This window comes from Lates calcarifer, linkage group LG12, assembly GCF_001640805.2.
Source record: "Lates calcarifer isolate ASB-BC8 linkage group LG12, TLL_Latcal_v3, whole genome shotgun sequence".
Lineage (NCBI taxonomy): Eukaryota > Metazoa > Chordata > Actinopteri > Centropomidae > Lates > Lates calcarifer.
The window spans coordinates 26,199,502-26,219,206 of record NC_066844.1 but is presented as its reverse complement, the minus strand read 5'-3'; the positions used below and the strand labels follow the sequence as shown (position 1 = coordinate 26,219,206).

At 43.5% G+C, this 19,705-nt stretch overlaps 2 protein-coding genes across 4 annotated transcripts in view; one reads left to right on the top strand and one right to left on the bottom strand.

Moving 5' to 3' along the window:
- The first annotated feature begins 798 nt into the window (after positions 1–798).
- soat2 (sterol O-acyltransferase 2) lies at positions 799–11,607 on the top strand. Its single transcript, XM_018678931.2, is given in 17 exon segments — positions 799–965; positions 2,758–2,876; positions 3,106–3,164; positions 3,287–3,415; positions 3,417–3,427; positions 3,543–3,596; positions 3,860–3,967; positions 4,776–5,058; positions 5,677–5,752; positions 6,536–6,620; positions 7,163–7,208; positions 7,325–7,454; positions 7,811–7,908; positions 8,982–9,080; positions 9,293–9,428; positions 9,859–10,004; positions 11,080–11,607. Coding segments are annotated over 16 exon segments (1,596 nt in total). The 5' UTR covers positions 799–965; positions 2,758–2,797; the 3' UTR covers positions 11,137–11,607.
- Positions 11,608–13,421: 1,814 nt separating this feature from the next.
- The window catches only part of igsf8 (immunoglobulin superfamily, member 8), a 45,683-nt gene continuing 39,399 nt past the window's right edge, over positions 13,422–19,705 (bottom strand). For all 3 annotated transcript variants that reach the window (XM_018678940.2, XM_051074687.1, XM_051074686.1), the window contains 4 exons: positions 18,896–19,074; positions 18,224–18,476; positions 17,144–17,602; positions 13,422–15,919 (listed from right to left, as the gene is read on the bottom strand). In XM_018678940.2, coding sequence (XP_018534456.1) covers positions 15,792–15,919; positions 17,144–17,602; positions 18,224–18,476; positions 18,896–19,074 — 1,019 coding nt within the window. In that variant the 3' untranslated portion in view covers positions 13,422–15,791. The remainder of the gene's footprint in view (positions 15,920–17,143; positions 17,603–18,223; positions 18,477–18,895; positions 19,075–19,705) is intronic.

Genomic DNA, 19,705 nt, shown 5'->3' with positions numbered 1-19,705 from the left:
CCACCACTGGGTTTGAGTAAACTGACTTGTGTCGACATAAAAAGTATGTTAAGGAGCTTCAAGGTCTTTAAGTCGTTTTAATTTCACACACTGAACCTCACCTGTAAAAGCCAGGAATGTTTTTAATGCACTTTGTCCACAGTTTAAAACAAACTGATTGTACCATAAAGTCTATTTGTGTTGGACGTATTGCTGAAAAACAAACCCATTTTGCGTGATCATGTGTCAGTTAGTGGGACACAGTGTGTTTAAATATGCCAGCACTATATGTGACTACAGAGTGAATGACCCCTGCCATCACTTAATGATCCAGTTTGCATCGTGTGTGACTGGATCTTCCTGTTTGTCAGAGCTGTGGTACACACATTATTCAACTTCTGTATCAGCCTGGAATCAAACTCTCTAAAAATCCCCTCTGGACTAAGATACATAAAATTCTCTACCCACGAACTAATAACAAATTCTTAAAAGTACATCCAGCTCTTCACATATTTTGGGTGTAGATAAGCTTAAATGTATATTTGTATAAATGCTGAGCCAGAGTCTTGACTTTGCCTTTGACCTGGATCACTGAGAGCCTTCATATTTATAGCTGTGTCAAGTAAAACTGCACACAGTTCTATAATTAAAATAAATAATGTGGATATATTTTTACAATAACCATCTATCTGCTTGAATACATGAGACTTTAGGACACATCTCCACTGCTCTGCTGCATGACCTCATGCATCCAGCAGAGGAGGCGAAGCGGGGTTGGACATCTGAGGACCTGGCCTGCCCAGGGCCAGGAGCCAGAGGGGCAAAGTGCAAAGTAACAGCTGAGGAAAGGAGAGGACACCAGGCACGAGAACTGTGACACAGACTTACTTAAACACACTCCAGCAACTCTCTCAGCAGGAAACATTGACTGAAACAGTGCAACTCACCCTGTGGACCACTGACTGAGCCCGAGGCGAGAAGACTGTGTGAGTATGAAACTGACACTATGATAAATGTTCATCATGGACGTCACATCTGCCTGATACATCTGTGTCTGACATCTGTCACTGTCAGGATTTCAGCTTCGCAGTGCCTGCAAATTTGTACCAGCTGTAGTTTTAAACATACAGTATAGAGTGATGAAAATTCTTTGTAAAATGTCTCCGTTTGTTCTGTTTATGTTCGTGGATCGTCATAGAGCGGCAGTGATAAGATAAAGATGATCAGATTTTATTGTTTTCTGATTTTCTGACTGACTTTAAAAGTTTCTGTTCTGAGGGAAAGCGATGATTTAATCAACATACAGTATGTTAATATGATACTATATTTGTTTTATTCTCCCTCACAACAAACCATGAAGATATTTTATCCATCAATCATCAGTCAGCTGAAAACTCAGGTACATGTTCACACTCTCCATGTATGAACGTGACAGACAGCAGACCATAAATTCAATTGGAGTTCAAGGGCAGCTTTAGATAAATTGCTGCCAAAGCCAGAACGAACTCAACCACAACCGCCACGGCTGAAATGTGGACAGTGCCTGAAGCTATCACACCCCCAGTGTTAGCTGTTAGCACACAGGCGTCCTCCTCTCTGTCCACATTTGGACTTTCTGCCAGAGATGACAGTGAGCTATAAATCCAGAGGCCTGTGAGTCATGTTTTTCTCACAGGTCTGATGGGATTGACTCAGTAATACTGCAGACTTTGCTCCTGGAATCAGTTGATTCATAATGACTCTTACTTGCATTTTGCCTTTAGGAAAGTTCGACAGACTGCAGGTGGGAAAAAAGCCAATAAGTTTGTTTTCTTAAACATGACAAAGCATGATCCTTCACCCTCAACTTACCCACAACATGACTCTACAAACAACTGTTGCATCAGGGTTGATCTGTTTTCTTCATCTCTTTCTCTCCCGTCACATCACATTGTATATAATCTGTACATCTGTGCAGAGCTTATCTCTTATATTGACGTTTCTCCTGAGGAGTCTTTTAGCGCTGCCTGGACGTCTGTCGAACACATCTCTCCGTCAGTGTTATCTATAGTGTGTGAACTTCCACTGGAGGCAGATAGACCGCTTTTATCAACCGTTTACATTGTTTAGCTTGAACTACAATGACTCATGATGATACTGTCTCTATGGAAAACCACTGGAGGTAACCATAGTTCAAAACCTCTGACCTATATGTTCCTGTTTGTGTGCGTTTGTAGTTTGGGATTCACATGAGTGAGCTCACCTCCTCTGCACCGAGGCTCATCAGGAATATTAACTTGTTCCTGCATGAGGCAATCTGCCAGCAACAGGCCTGTGGCCTGATTTAATCTCTCAATCTATAGTCGGAAACCTTCGTCTCTACATCGCCAAAACCTCAACAGATATTTGCAGTGAATCACATGGGGTGAGAGACTGTTGCTGCACTGCTCTCTCTACATGTTTAAACATACAAGCACCTGTTGCACCTGTGTTCAGAGACGTCACAGACAAAGCCACTGATTTGACATCAGTTACTGGTGTTTCAAAACAATCCAGCATGCCAGAGGATTTGTGTTCAGAGCGATGTAGTATGGATTTACCTCAGATTATAACCAGGATCTGAGCGATGCATGAGTGAGGTCAAAGGATTCGGTTAGCGCTCTGAGGTTTTTCCCATCCTCAGGCAAAATGGAGAAAACACAAATCGGGCAGTTTCTGTTGCTCCCTCAGGCTTCACCTGATCAACAACAGCTCTCAGGTTTTAATGTGTGAGACTAACCTGCAGCTTTGAAATCACAGGAGATAGTCCAGTGTGCTGTGCCCTGCTCCAGTGGTAACCATGACGACTGCAGAGCCTCCAAATGGACTGTGCCACCGAAACATCAAGGCCCGTCAGTCAGAGGAGCTCTCCTCTCATGGTATGGTCTATAACATAACAATAATCAGAAGAGTTTGTTATCTTTTTTCCCTAAATTGTTGTGTGAAATGTTAAACTTGATATATAAGTGCTTTGATATCCTGAAAAACAAAAGCAGCTACATGCAGGATTATTACAGAAATATGAGCAGAGGGATGGTTTCTCATTCATACAGTGTGGTGGTTCTGACAGATGAACAATTTAAGCACCTTGTGTTCTTCTCTCTGCAGTTTGGAGCCGTGATAATGTGCAGGAGGACGATCTGAGACAGTGGCAGAGACATGCACAGGTAAGCTGGAAAACTCGGCCACACTCCCACTCTCTGCTCCCATAATGAGCAGAGTGTGGGCGTGCTGCATGTAGGTCTCATGTGTTGGTTGAAGGTAATAAACAGACATTTTTCCTGTGTAGAAAGTGAAGGTAAAAGTCCTGGAGCAGGTCCAGGATCAGCTCAGTGATATTCTAGACAAAGCTCTGACTGAGTCCGTCCAGCCGTTCACCCACATCCAGCCGCCTGTAAACGGAAAGAAGACAAAAAAGACCGCCATCCAGGTGAGAGGCAGAGAGGAGGAGAAGACAAATACACACCGATGGTTTGTTATTGGTCTGATAAATATCGGCTGTCAAACATGCAGCTTGTCAGATTTTCTCTCTTGCTCTGTTTCAGATCTCAGAAAATGGATGATGGCAAAGTGTTTATGGACAGAGCGTCACTGTTGGAGTAAGTATAAAAGATCATTTCCTGAACCTAAACATGCGAGTGCTGACAAGTCTGAACTCAGTACGACGAGTTATTATAAATATGTTGTCTTGAAGAATCATTTGGTGTCAAGTCATACAGATACAGATCACTGAGATAATCCCACAGGAATCTCTGCAGGTCCTGTCTGTGTATTTTAGCTTGATAACCCTGCAGCATGAACCACAGCACAGATATGCACAGAAACATAACACTGAGAATATTTTATATTCCTCTGTGAACAGTGAACTGTTTGAGATCAGTCACATCAGAACCATCTACCACATGTTCCTCGCCGTCCTCCTCATCTTCTGCCTGAGCACGCTGGCTGTCGACTACATCGACCAGGGCAGGTGTGTGTGACAGACTCATGTGTGTGTGTGTGTGTGTGTGTGGATGCACATTTATGACCCTGAATCAAATCTCATGGAAACTCAATTATCCTGCGGCTTTTAAAAACTTCATACCCACTTCTTATCTTCTTCTTCTCATTGTGTCGCTCCCTCCCTCTCTCCCTGCTCCTCTGTTCATCTGGTGGTGGAGAGATAGCACAATCAATCCCTCGGAGTATTATCTGCTGCTGCTGTGGGCAGCACAGTAATGATGTGTTTGCTGTTTGCAGACACACGACTGGGAGTTTAATTCCTATGTACCTCCCTGGAACAAAGTGCTGGAGGGCAGCTCCACCCTCAGTTAACATTGATTTTCATATGGGTAAATTGCTGAAATAGAAATAATAATATTGCACTTGCAAGTGCATGTTGAATTTTAAACAAATCCTCTGACATGCTGCAGTGAGTGCTCAGATGAAATCTATTATTATCGTCACCAGAGGGGTCATTTCAGACGGGAGAAGGTAATGGGAAAAATATTTAAAGTATTTAACGGTGCCTGAGTGTTTATTAGACGCGCTCATGCTTTAATATCATTAAAATAATCATTCAAAACCCAATTTAAAACTAAAACAGACCACAGTTTCTAACAGACTGCATCACCAATGTTTTCATCACTGGCAACCACTCACTTAACTTCCTGGACACCTCAGGAGCTAAAATCACTCTCAGTATTTAAACATCTTACTGTAGTGATCCTTGTTGTTTTTATGCAGTGTATCATTTACATGATGTCCAACTCCTCCAACTCTCCACTCATTCGTCTCAGGTTGGTCTTGGAGTTTGACCTGCTTTTCTTTGCCTTTGGGAAGCTGGGGACAGTCACCTGGGCCTGGGGGGTGATGTTTGTCTACACCCTGCTCGTTCCCTACTACGCCCTGGTGCTCTGGGGCACGTTGTACCACAGCTCCCCCTCCAAGCTGGGGCTGTCTCTGGGGACGGGGCTGATCCTGTCTGCCGTACAGACCTGTGTTCTGGGACTGTTCCCCATCTACGTGGTCGTTCACAACCAGCTGCCGCCAGCGTCGCGCTTCATCGTGATACTGGAGCAGGTCAGTGGTGAACTGCACATTCAGTACATTCTTCTTAAGGAAAAACCCAGGAGATAACATTGTACTCTGTAGATAAAATTATATTAATTGGCAATCCAAATTATAAATGCAGCCATTGCCACCAGCAGGAACATTGTGATAAGAAAAGCCTGCAGGCCAGAGACAGGAGCCCTTCCAACTGGAGAGACAGCGAGCAGAGCTGGGTGTCGCCAGCGTTTGAACATCACAGACTGTAATACCTCCTCATCCTCTCTTTTACAACGACCCCAGTCTCCCAAAACCGTCTTAGCACTAAGATCATTTTAGCTCCATTCGGTGGAGTGAGATAATCCCATGTGCTTAGATGCTTTTGGGATCCTCATCTGACCTGGGACCAGGCAGTCTATTGATGCATGATGCATGAGTGAATGATTTTAATTCACTAAATTGCCCAAAAAGAGCGAGTGGTTCCCTGCTGGATGCAGACTGGTGACGCATCAGGTCTAAAACTGCAGTTTATGACAGGCAGAAGAAGACAGAAGAGGTGAACACATCAAGTGACTGCAGCTGTAAAAACAATAAAGACAAACAATGCCGATACATTATGTCTCACTTCACATTGAACCCAATGTCCTTCAGATTCGATTCCTGATGAAGAGCTACTCCTTCATAAGAGAAACGGCTCCTGTTGTGATGAAGAATACGCCAAAGGAAGGTACTGTGCTGTATTGTACTGATGTCAGGTGTATTTACTCCTCAGGCGGTGTCATTACTCACAGTGACACTACCAGACGCCAGAGAAAAATGACTAAAACAGAGCTCAGCAGGTTCCCTCCTAATGATTCATGTAGAAGTCAAAACTAACAATGAGTACACCCACATACAATAAACAACCTGGAGTGTGTGCCACCCTGTGAGATCCTGTGATAAAGTGTGTTAGTGGGAGATAAAGCTGAGACACATGAAGTAAAGTCTCAACAGATGTGCGACTTTAAAACTAATAATAAAATGTGAATATTTCCTCACTGCAGTAAAATGAAGATACAGATGATGCTCCTGTGTTCTGTTAAAGGCAATTATCACAAAACAGCCGTCTCTTACAGGTTAGCAAATGTCATCAGTATCAGTACGAGGCTAAAACCAGACTGCAGCCAAAAAAAAAGATATTGCAGCTCATTTAACACAATGGCTTAACGATTTTGCAATAAACCCTCTGTCATTTCATTTCAGAGATGAGCCATTTGTTAACAGGTTCCCACATTAAGGCACTGTAAAGTTTTAGACTTCGTAAATTGAAATGTTAATGGCTGGTATTATGCCACACAGTGAAAGAGGAAAAATTAAATGAGAACCTCAGACCTTAAATCAGCTATTTTTAACCCCCTCTTTTTTAATAATTCAAGGCAGCCTGTGACTGCTGAAAGCTATCTGACAGCCACGTTTTAAGACTTCATTCTACTCTGACAGTCATAGTTGATTAATTGTCTTTGCTTCTCAGGAAAAAGTCCCAGATTTCCAACGTTTTCCAGCTATCTGTACTTCCTCTTCTGTCCAACTCTCATCTACAGGGAGTCATACCCCCGGTAAGACACACTGTGCTGTCCCCTCGCCTCGGATCACATTTGTTTTTCCTTTTGCTCTCACGTTTCACTAAATCATCGCATGTTATTGTTGCACCGCAAACTGACAAAATGCTGGAATTCAGAGCGAAGCGTTGGTCAGGATTTCTCATTCACATCATCTGTAAAAGCCATCAGAAGATACCTCAGAAAATAAAAACATATGTTGACTGGGGAAACTTTAAAACCATCAAAAACAGTAGTTGTCATCAAGCAATGTGGAACCCAAACACAGACACAGAAAGGCAGGCTGATGCAGATAAACAGACTTACAGGTAGAGAGGGTGGACAGTCAGGTAGATGACGAAGTGTAATTGGGGACAGGTGAAACTAATTGGGGGGGGCAGAAGGGCAGGAAGTACAACAACCAACAGACACATGAGGAAAGTCATTTCAAAATAAAATGGGAACTAAAAGCAGAGTCTGGGCTGTTGGTCACAGAGGGACAGATGATAGAAATGTTCTTTAACAGTGTCACATCGTTCATCTCTGTCTTTTCTTCACAGAAATACTCACATAAGATGGAAGTATGTCGGCGTTACTCTTGGCATGGTGAGACTAAACTCATTCAGTCTCTTCTTTTCAGATATTTTTATATTCAATTGTAATATGTAATCCACTGAACTAAGACGACTCAGTACAGATGGAGCTGGATTATCTGTTCATAGATCCTGGGCTGCCTGTTTTACGGATACTTTATCCTGGTGCGCCTCTGTGTGCCCGTCTTCAGACCCGAGACCAACCAGCCCTTCAGTAAACGGACTATGGTTCTGGCCGTGTTCCACTCAATATTACCAGGTACTGATTTTCCAGCCTGTATCAGGAGGTAGTCAGGTGTAAAACAAACTTCTAAATTAAAGTTCAAATGTGACTTCATCTGTGTTCTCTCTCCCTGGTGTGAGTCAGCACTGGTTAATATATTACTTAAAATGTGAATGGAGAAAAAGAGCTCCTAGTGAGAGAGATAAGATTAAAGATGCTGTTATGCAATCAGATACAGGTAATCAAACACTGGCATTTTTATTACTCTCTTTAAGTGAAGAGCTTTTTGTAAGTAAATAAAAGCATCAGCGTCAAGTTACAATTCTTATGAGGAAGCTTGGAGCGATGCCATGAGTAAAAGCTCTCCCTCCTCCTCTGTCTCTGTGTCTCAGGTATAATGCTCCTTCTGTTGTGTTTCTTCGCCTTCCTGCACTGCTGGCTCAACCTCTTCGGGGAGCTGCTGTGTTTTGCTGACAGAATGTTCTACAAGGTGTGTGGTACGCTTGATTTTCTGTGGCATCACCTCTCAAGTCCTGCTTTTGCAGATGGGGAAAAATTTGATTAATGACAGCAGGGTGGCTCGCAGGTCCCAGAACAGTTTAACCTTTCCGTCATTATATTCTGCTGATACTATTTTCTTATGAACAAGAGACTAAACTGTAATTTAGGCTGCGTCTGAAATACCTGCATGCGTGCTGTGACAGTGACTCTGGGTGATCATAGAGTTTACAGACGTAATGTCTAGTAGACTATGTGGTGCTAAGGGATGCAGCTCACACCTAGGTTTATTAACTTCAGGACAGCTTATAAGACTGGGAGACAAAAGTATAACGTAAACGAAAAGTAAACAACAAAACACAACTAAAACCAAACAGGGTGGAAGCCAGAGGGGAGGGAGAGGAAGACCAGCAGCTACCAGTTTATGTAGTGCAGCCTGACCAGGGGAGCTCAGGGTCAGGGTCTCTCAGAGGGAATCACTGGCTCGGTTTGTTCAGTTAGATAAGAAGGTTGATGCTACGTCATGTCTGTGTGTAAAGTATTGAATCTCTCCAAAGTTCACTCCACAGTAACACAGTGCTCTAACTACCTCTTGATGAACAACACCTGGGTCTGGTGACTTTCCTTCCACCTTGATTTTGCCTGGCTTCACTGCAACACTTCACACTTCACAGCAGAACATGAAACACACAGACATGAACTCGCTAACCAGCATATTTCCTAAAGAGCTGCACTATTCCTTCAAACAAATGAATACAGCGAAAGATGAGTGCTGTCAGTGAGTAAAGCCATATTTCATTAGATTTTTATGGGAATAACATCGTACAGGTTTGGCTTAAAAACAAACCAAGTCTGATGCAGATTGGTTTGGTATTTTTTGCTTAATCCTGCTGACAAACAAACAAACAAACAAACAAACATAGGTGAGAACATAACGTCCTTGGCTGGAGGTAATTATTTCATTACAGCCGTCCTACTTTTTTTCAAGCATCAAAACAAAGTCTCTATACTGTGCTCTGTTTTTATTTTGATCCACACTGATTAAATTATCTTTTCATTTCCCAGGACTGGTGGAACTCTACATCCTTCGCCAACTATTACCGAACCTGGAACGTGGTGGTTCACGACTGGCTGTATTACTATGGATACAGAGACTTCCTCTGGGTGAGCACCGCCACAGAAAACTACAATTAAAACTGATTAAATCAAGTTAATGTTGTATCCCAGTGGGTTTTGTCTGTATTTCCAAATTGGTGCGTCACATGATGAAGTGTGTGTAGCGGTTTAACACTCGTCCTCGTAAATCTACAGGACACAAAATCCACACTGAACCAGCCCGACCTCTGAACTCTCTGTTCTCTTTCTGATCCCTGCAGCTGTCGAAGAGGAAATTCCGAGCAGCTGCCATGCTCTCCGTGTTCATCGTCTCCGCTGTCGTCCATGAGTACGCCTTGGCCATGGGCTTCGGCTTCTTCTACCCCGTCATGTTCTGCCTCTTTGCTGTCTTTGGAGGTGAAGGATGTGCTCGTTTTACAGTGAACAGTTTTCTTTTTGTTCTCTGACCTGATAACCTTACTGCTTTAAAAAAAGAAAAAAGAATCATGTCTACATCTTTGCTAGTTATATAACACTATCTCTGAGCTGACTGTCCACAGCTTGTTAAAAATATGTAAATGTCCCCTTCTATATTCTGGACGGTGCCTTCAAGCCTTTTAAATTAAGTTCTGTAATTATTCCCTCTAACAGACATTTAGTAGCTGCTCTCAAAGGACGAATCTCATTATATTTTAAGAAGAAGTACACTGGTGCGTTTTCTCCTTTTCCCCTGGGACTGACCCTGCTATCGCTCACACCTCACAGCCACAACACAAATAAAGAGTTGCTGTTTAACTACAGGAAGGAAAAAATCAACAATATTCCCTCCTTGTCCTCTTCTTTTCAGTGGTGTTCAATTTTACCATGAACGACAAGCGTCAGAGCCCCGTGTTCAATGTCATCATGTGGGCGTGTCTCTTCCTCGGCCAGGGCGTCCAGGTGTGTCTGTACTGCCAGGAGTGGTACGCCCAGATACACTGCCCACGGAAAGGGGTACGTACTCTTACACGTCTCCTGGAAAGACCAGAGGGAGCAAAGCTGTGATCAGACTGATTCTTGTTCAGGTCATTTCTTCGTATCTTGATGATGCTGATTCTGCTCTTTATGATTGGCTTTACTTTCATTTAAAGTGGTACACAACCTCATGAAAAGTTTGTGAACCATGCAGTTCTTCTGCAGCTTACATGTGTCCACTGGGGCGTCACAAGCTTGACAAGACAGGCTCTGTTTCATAGCGACAAAAAATGGGTCAAAAACAGTTTTCTGTCAGGTTTTCTTAGAAACTTTACTGCTCTTGGCCACATCTGTGACAGAACAGGCATTTGTCTGAAAACAAATCAGGAAAACCCGACAGAAAGTGACGTTTGTGACCCATTTTACAGCAGAATATGAAGATTCTTCCTCTGAGTAATGTATCAGATGTTTGAGGGCATGTTTGAGATATAAAAACAGATACCATGTGACTGCATGTCGTTGTAGTACTCTACAGTGACGTCATTAGACTGTACTTCGACCAGAAAACTGAAATACAAAGGACGTTAAACCACTAAACACACTGTTACATACTACTTTACACCACTAACCCCTCTCACTGTTTGATCTGCTCTTATCTGCACTCATTCACGAGCATCTGTTACTACACACACTACATACAAAGTCACACATGTAGGAGAGTGACTGACGTTGTAAAACTCTGACATGTATTTAACCCTAAAAAAGCCCCCCTCCCCTTTCAACTGCAGGCGTTTGATGAAGTCGCAGATGTGGGGGATTTGCATGACAGATGGGCTCAGATGTATTTAACATACTTACTCCTCTGTGAACTGCAGCGTCTCTGTGTTTCCCCAGCTAAGGCCTCCTCTGCAGCCAGCTGCATCACTCACACACACAATGGCTTAACACAGATAACTGCCGTCTAAAAATAGAAGTGATGTCCGTAAAATGAGATTATTACGTGATGATAAATGGATGTTAAATAATACAGATAAATGTATAAAAGGATTACAGATAGGAGGAGGAGGAGGAGTGCTGTGTGAACACTCCTAATTCCTCTACTCTTCCTCATCAGAACAGTTTCTGGGAGCTGGTGACGCCTCGATCCTGGTCCTGCAGCTACCAGAGCTGAAGCTGCCTTTTGTCCAGGGCTGGAGGGATGAAGGATGAAGAGGTGATGGACTAAACGTCGACGAAAGCATCGGAAGGAAAACTGTAAATATTAGGGGTGTATCGGTTCCCAAACCAGGACTGAAACCGCGACACATGAGTCCACTATCTTGTAGACAGATCCACAATACGACCCCCCAGGCTAGCTGTTTCCCCCCGTCTTCAGTCTTTATGCTAAGCTAAGCTAATTGCCTCCCAGCACAATCTCCACATTCAGTGTCTTCTAAAGTTCAGGGGGGAAATGTGTACTGTATATATTTTTCACAAGTTCTAATCTAATGCTTTAAATTATTAAATGTATTTAAATATTGAATAATGAGCCCTCAAGGCCTCAGACCAAAGAACAATTTATTGTAGAATAAAATGTGTAATTAATTTTTATTGCTGCTGTGTTTGTATTAAAGCTAGACATGGTTACAAACCCTGAATGAAAGAGCTGTCTCTATCCTCGTCTTTGATTTTACTTTTTGTAAGATGTTGGAAACGTTTCACTCAGAACAGGTCAAATCAGTGACGACAGGCTTTGCCACAGCAAGGGCACCTGCAGTGTGTGTGTGTGTGTGTGTGTGTGTGTGTGTGTTTAATCCTGCGTTGGTCGGCGTTCCAGATGGGAGGGATTGGTCGGGAGAGCAGGTACGTTAACCAACCAACCACAGGGAGCGCAGCGTCTTATCAGTCTGCCACAAAGCCTGTGTTTGTCTGCCTGCCACGTCCCTCTGAAGTCACACAGGAAGAAGAGGATTAACGTTGGTACAGTGTTTGCATTAGTGATGTAATGCTCTGTAAACTGATATACCGTAATACCATAAGAGCTCAGGGTGGTGTAGCAGGACGTGGAGTTTCAGAGGCAGTGTTAGCAGCAGTCGAGCTGAATGTATTTGTGTCTGCCATGGACATGGTTCACCAACATTTGAAAATAAAATCCATCTGTTTTTTCTTTTCTAATTCAACATTTTGTGTGACATCTTTTATCTGCAGCTTTCTTTCAACTTTCACATCAAAGGAGCTGCCACACATTACATTTCTCTGGTGGATGCAGTTGTCAGTGTTTGCCAGTAATGAGCCAGAGCCTCCATCTTCTGTCATGTCATCTTTGCTGGGGGAAGTTGTAAAATAAAAAAGTCCTATACATACCTTTTTAGCAGACTTCTGGACATCTGACAAATGTGAATCCAGTTTTCCTTCTCCTTTTAGCTCTGATCTGTGCTTTTTAGCAGCTAAATGCTCGACTGTGTTCATCCAGCTTTGTGTCTCTGCTGCTTAGTGCTGGGCTGTAGCACACAGCTTCTCTGCTGAGAGCAGCTGCCAGCTGTGACAAGAAGGACTGATGAGAGCAGTGAGACTAAACTGAAACAGTGAAGCTGTGAGACCAAAACAAGCTGAGAGATGCTAAAATGCCCCGGAGAACTGAGAGGAACTGCAGAGTCAGCAGTAATATCTGTGGATCTGTCACTAAGAGTAACTCTACACAGTCATCTGATCCATTGTTAATATGAAATATTGATTATTCGCAGCATTAATTTAGCTTTGCAGTGTTTTATTGATGTGCTGCTGCCTCATCCAGCAACAGATTAAGAATGTTTGGTCTGTAAACTGATGATAGAGAGGAGGATATTTTCACGAGTCTGTCTGGAATGGATTCTAATGACTTGATAAATGGAACAATTACACAATAACTGAATACAATGAAGCTGTTAAATGAGATATTGAGCAGGTAATGTAGCCGGTATAAATGCCATCAAGCTTTATGTTCAACCATCAGCATTTCACAGCTTCTATTAACTCACTGCTCTACAATGCTTCCTGGCTTTGGTCCGACAAATGAAAGCGCAGTTTAAACCAAAGTTTTTGTTCCACATGACACAGTTTTCCTGATTTTCCTGATTTACTTTTTTTAATTCTTTGTCTTCTGTAACCACATAAGATGATCGTTTAATGTCTGCATCACAAAGTGCTGAGAGTTAACTCCAGCTGAAATACAAACCTCCGCTTGGCTCGTCCCAACTCGGGAATTGCAGCAACCACAAGAAATGTTTTGGCTTTTTCATTCTATATAGATGGAAAATATGCTCACAACTAGCACATGAACACTTCTTCAGACAGATTGGATTATTTTCCTCCCCGCAGAATGTCCTGCAATACCTCACATGTCTCCAGCGGCCTCTGACACGAGCATTTTCAGGTTCTCTGCTGAAGGCAGACTTTAAGTCGCAGCGGTGGAAAACGAAAGAACAAGTAAAACCGGAGTGACATTATAAATCCAGAGTGGTTTATTGGTTTTATCAACTGGCAGGTTTGCCAAAGCACCATAAGAAACAAACTGAGCAATAACCAATGGCAGCAAGATGCATTCAGGGGCAGTGGTATTAAAGCAAGAGTAAACAATCCCAATAAAACAGAACACCTTCATGAGAGGGTTTAATACAACTTTACACAACTTAAACAGCAGTTTTCATTGTGTGCAGGCTGTGTGCTACACGTCTGCAGCTGGCTGTAATTCTCAGAGAAGTGAGCCACACTGACTCTGTAACACACACTGAGAGAGGGGGGAGGGGCAGCCATAAACAGGGATTAGACAAGAACACACAGATACACACTGACTTCCATCTGAAATGCCAGCCAGCACCGTCCTGATGCTGCTGCTGTGCTGCTGAGTGCACGTGCATCTGTTTGCATGTGTGTGTGCGTGCATGCAAGTGTGTAATCATGTAGTGGGTGGGTCAAATCAGCTTTGAGTAGTTGATCTGGAACAAAGTGGCTCAGGAAGCGAGCAGAGCTGTGATTTTATTCCCTAATGTTCGTGAACATTTATAATCGGGGGTTTATGGGAGCACAGGTTAGGCAGGACGGGGGCAGATTTACACATCCCACATGGAAAACCAAGCGGGAGACGAGGGACAGACAGACAGTAAAGAGACACTGAGACAGTAAAGTATAGCTCAGTGCAAGCAAATTTAGAAAAGCCAAAGCCAGAGAGCGAGCGAGAGATTTGAAATAATTTCAATGAGAGAGCTGCGAGCTGGGTAACAACAAATTTGACTTTCCTCCTCCTTACCACCAACATGTATCAAACCTTAAATCACACAATGTGGCCACGCATGCATGACCAAACTTTTCTTAAGTGTTACTTTCAACAGGAAGAGGAGGATGGATTTCACTCATTTTAAGTGCGCAGACACAGTAAATCTGTCCAACAGATTTCTGCGGGATAGCAGCGGAGGCTACACTCATAATAGGTCTTGGCAGCAGAAATGTGTGGCCTGGACCACATGATGGCTACGATGACGACTATAGTGAGACTTCACTAAACTATCTAGTCGTATGACTGCGGCTCATAGGAAACTTTCACCGCGGGGACAGAATCCTGAACACAACAGCTTTCCTGTCACTCAGTGTAACAAACGGGGAATTCTTTTCTCACAGCACTGTCTCTCAGTCACTTGTCGAGAGCAGAGGAGCCATTAACTCGCTCAAAAAGAAAGAAGAAAAGAAACACTCACAAGTACTCGCTCAGGAACAGCAAAGAAATGACTTTTCAGCTGGAAAAAAATCAAGTAAAAGAAAGATACAAAGGGGCTTTGGTCCCAGTCCCGTTTTTGTCCAAGTGCTTCAAAGGAGCAGAACAGACTGCTGCAGAATGTTAAACACACAGGTGCTTTATCAAAGACGAACATGGCGCTACAGCATCGATTTACTCACATTAAGAAAAATAAAACAGCTAAATTCCAGAGTATTTACATATTTCAGTCAGTGCATAATGGATAGCTCCTCCATTTCTCTTTGTCAAATCTATACAAGTCCGTATAGAAAACCAACTACAGCGTGAAGCGTCGCAGGCGAGGAATGCTTGTGTTTAGAATTGGTACTCAATTGGTCTTAGGCATCAGAAAGTCCCCAGCCAGCGCCTTCCTTATTAAGCAACAGACAGAGACTTTGTTTACATGCAGAGTGGTGCCGGACTGCAGGCGGTGGAAGGTCCCTGCTCATATTACGTTTCTGGAGGCTGAGCTGCTCCCATCAGCATTCATGTGACCGTCAGTGGCAGTGCTACAGGCTTATTACATTGTTGGGTTTTGTATTCAAAGAAAAAAAACATGCTGTTTCACAGAGGAACAACTGGAACAATTTGCAAAAACAGAGTGGTGTGGTACCATCATGTGACAGGCTGAGTAACATCTGGTAGCATCTTACTGTAACAATCAAACCACCTTCTTTATGTTTGACCTTGTCACGAATGTCTTGCCTCTGAATTTTGGATCCAGTTAAAACAGAAAGATGAGCTGGGACAGAGGGATCGTTAAAAAGGTGGAGAGTTGTGGCTTAGGTGGGATATTACGCCTACTGGTGTGTGACAGCAGCAATCACTAAAATATGTTAGTCAGAGAAGGTTTGGATATAAAAAATACACGAGAATACAAAACAGAATCTTTTGGCATTGATTGTTAAACAGGTAGGTCAGAACACAGAAAATCATCAGCTAACAAGGTGGCAGTTGTTTTTCTAACTTCACCTTTGTCTTGAAGTTGTTTCTCGGCCATTTTCGTCCGTCACATTCTGCGCGTCGCCTCTTTCTGCCTCTTCACAACCGACCGGGTTTCAGACGGCAGCAGTGGACGTCTATTTTCGAGCACGCTGCCTCGCCAGGCGCCTCATGAAGCAGCAGGTCACTGCCGCGATGATGACGATGCCCACGAACAAGGCGGAGGAGACGCCGATAACCAAGGGGATGAGGAGGAGGTCGGCAGCTGGAGAAATAAGGGCGTAGCTATGTAAACTGACATCTGTATGAAGACTGCACAGCTACTGTTACCATCTAATTCCACATAAATAAATATCAAATACACAGGGGAAACAGGCCTTTAGGTAGATTGATTTGTTTGGTTGAAATTCATACAGGCAGCACACATCGATGACCAAAGTTAATGGACTGTGCTGCTGCTGCAGGATAAACTAAAAGCCCAGTTTGCTCTGGTGACTCACTTATCTAGAGCAGTCCATTAAGCCCTGGGTGCTTTATGCTCAACAGGAAAAAAGGTCCAACAACTAACTTTTGACAAATAATGTGTACATACACATTCCACATTCTGGATATTCAGACTGCAGTTAGATCACAAGATGCAGTGAAGATCATTTCACCCACAGATGCAGCAGATTCACATGAGGACAGATTAACGTATAATCTCCTCTGGTTGTGATGTCTCTAGCAGCACAACACAACCTCTACTCACATCCACACACACTCCATTCACAGCAAGCTTTACCTACACATTGTTCCTGTAACATACTGATGTAAGCTGACAATAAAAACCTTAAAGAGACATGAACTGTGCAGTAAAGCTGTCAAGTTATGAACAGAAAATACATCCGCAACTATTTTTGGATTAGTAGTAGTCTGTCAGTTTAATATAACACAATGTAATTTTATGGTTTCAGCTTCTCAAATATGACAAATTGCTGCTTTTCTTTGTTGCGTTGGACATTAAGCATCATATCTCTGGGTTAAGGACAGTAAACCAGAAAGAAGAGAAATCAGTTGCAGCCTCGCTAACAAGCAAAGTCTGAACCCTCAGCTAGTTTTCTTTCATTCAGGAAATCAGCGTTTTAGTGGCTCAGGTCAGGATCAAGCATATCTAAGTATTTATAATGTAAATCTAAAGGAACCTGATAAGGAAGGATGTAGAGGAGAATCAATCTACTTTAAAAGTGTAGACACCATTCAAGGTCAAGAGGAAACGCTGGAAATTTTCAAGGGATGTTTGCTGAGCGTAGGTTTGACCCCCTGTTCGATCTGCCGGTTCAATACCCAAACAACCAGATTAGATCTGGGTGGGGAAGGTGAAAGAGCAGCACTTGCCCTGTGACCCTGTGGAGCTGCTCAGTAGCTCGGATGAATGCTTTGGTAAAGAAGGTGTGTTTATCCACTCTGACTGCCATTACTGTATAAAACAAACCCATTAGGAGACACTCACCTCTGGCGTACAGGTAAACAGTCACTGCATTTGACTCTGTTTTGACCCCTGTGTTGTACCAGCCTCCGTGCGGGTCCTGACCCCACGCCTCCGCATGGCACGCGTACATGCCCTGATCCTCCATCGTCGCAGAGTGGACCCTCAGTCTGTAGCTGATAGCCGACAGTCGGTCGACGCTAATCTCGCTACCGTTGGCGTAGATGTTGGCAACGCCGTCGTACATGAGAGCAGCTATGAGCCTGGGCTTTTCTTCGACAGGTGGATTCGGTGGAGCGACATCAGATCCTGGACTCTGTCCCTTCTTGAGAACTGGCTCAGGGATTGGCCACCGCAGCCACTGCACCTGAGCCTGGGCGCGGCCTGTGGTTGTGATGGTGGCGTTGCAGATGAGGGTGACGGTGCTGCCTCGTTTTAACAGGGGGCCGCGAGGGAGCTGAGCCACAGCTGAAACCAGCACGTCTGTGAAAGGAAGTGATACAGGGTGAGCTACGAATATATAAAACTGAAGTGTTTGATTTTCATCTGCGGTGAAACAGATGTTTTACATTTTCAGCAATCATCTTAATAAGGTGATGTTAACCCACGTTTCGCTAACAATGCATTTCTGAGGAATCTGAGGAGAGTCAAACCACAGATTCAAGTTTTGGCGGTCCACCCCCGAGCCAACAATCACTGGAATACCACGCTAACTTATTATTTATTCCTTTCTCAACTAAACCATTGTTCAGAAAATATAAAGTAAAATATGTCATAAGATGAATCAAGATTTTGTGGGCAGCTATGAATGCTTTACAAATTTTACACATTTATTAGAAACTTGGAGACAGACTGGTTTTATTGCAGACTTGAACCCAGTGCACTGCAGCCAAATGGCCCGAAGCCCAGACCACTGGGCCACCAAGACACTCAGTGAATCCAAAGTTTTAAATCATTTCTCAGGCCATAACAATACAGCAGCGCCTGAACAAAAAAATGCAGTGAGCAGTGGAAAGAAAACAACACGTAGATGGGATCCAGTAACTGTGCGTCCTTCCATTTACTCCACACGTACAGTCTGAGGATGCGAGCACCGCCCCTCACCTTTGGTCTTCAGGTTGACGGTGACTCCCTCAGACCTCTGGGTTAGTGTCGCGGGCGTAGACGGGCCGGGGTTGCTCCTTCCGGCGTACACGCTCACCACGCACCGATACACCCCCGTGTCAGAGGGCCGGGCCGAGAACAGCTTCAGAGAGTACCGCCCCTCCGCCACTTTCTCCATTGAGCCGCCGCTGGCTCTGCTGAGGTCGTCCCCCCAGCTCACGACCCCGTCTGGGCTCATCCGGGCCACTTCCACCTTAACACAAAACACCAGGTCTCAGTACGTGATTTATTTTGAGCCACTGACTAAAAACTGTGGATGCTTTCTGTTCTTGCTAAATGTTTCCTGAATCATGCCATAGGAGCAAAGACCAAAGTCAGTGAAAACTAAAAGACAGTTTCTTCACTTCTTGAATGAAAAAGGTTGTTTTTTGGCAGCCAACTCTCAAACGGCATTTGTCAAAACTTTGCCTCCAGCACTTAAACGCACCACACCTGAAATATTTCAAACGTACCTGTGATTTCAGCTGAATAACTACACAACAATAACACAACTGACAGAAAATACAAGAGATTTAATCGTGACTGTGATGGATTACGTTCACTGTCAATTATAATCTGTTAGTTTTCAATGAATCACATTAGTCTGAATGAGAGAGAGGTGTGAATGAGTACCTCAACTCCCCCGGCACCGTCTACATCGCTGCTTACAGATCCTCTCTTCATCCACTGAACCAGCAGACCTGAGTTCACTTCAGACGGCAGCCCCAGCACCTCACAGATCAGGACGAGAGGGGAACCGACCTGCAGGGTCACCTCCCCTCTGGGGGAGGACGTTACACTCAGAGACTCCGCTGGGGAGAGGAAGAGGACAGAGGGAGAAGGCTCAGTTTAGGTACCGGAAATCCTCCTTGGTGGAGAGCATCAAACAAGCACTTCGACTGTGACGGTAAAGATCTGCCATCATTTCTGTGGGAAAGTTAGGATGGCCTCTCTAGTACATCACATATTTAATGACCAGGATAAAATGGATTAACTACTTCAAAAGTCATTATAGTGTGTGACAAAATGGAGCACAATGATTAGAATATTCATATTTTCTGTACATACTGTATTGGATTTTCCATCTCAGTGGTTCCTAATCTGTGGGTCAGGACCTAACAGAACTATCAGATTTTTTATCAGACTTTTAGTGGAAAGTCAGGCCTCTAATACTGAACTGGTCACAGTTCAGGAATCACCAACCTAAAAAACCTGGCACCTCTGTTGTAGATGACGTGCACTGTCCATATCTGTAGAGTGTTTTACACAAATATCCACCTGTTGTAAAATACATTATTACCTGAACTATGACTAGTTTACAGAATAATAACACAAATGTGTGCACAACTTTTTTAAAGAATTGAAAATGTTTCTAATAACCTGTATAATCAACACTGATCCACTGTGTGAGCAAAGCCTCATTTAACCACTTCTCTAAACACA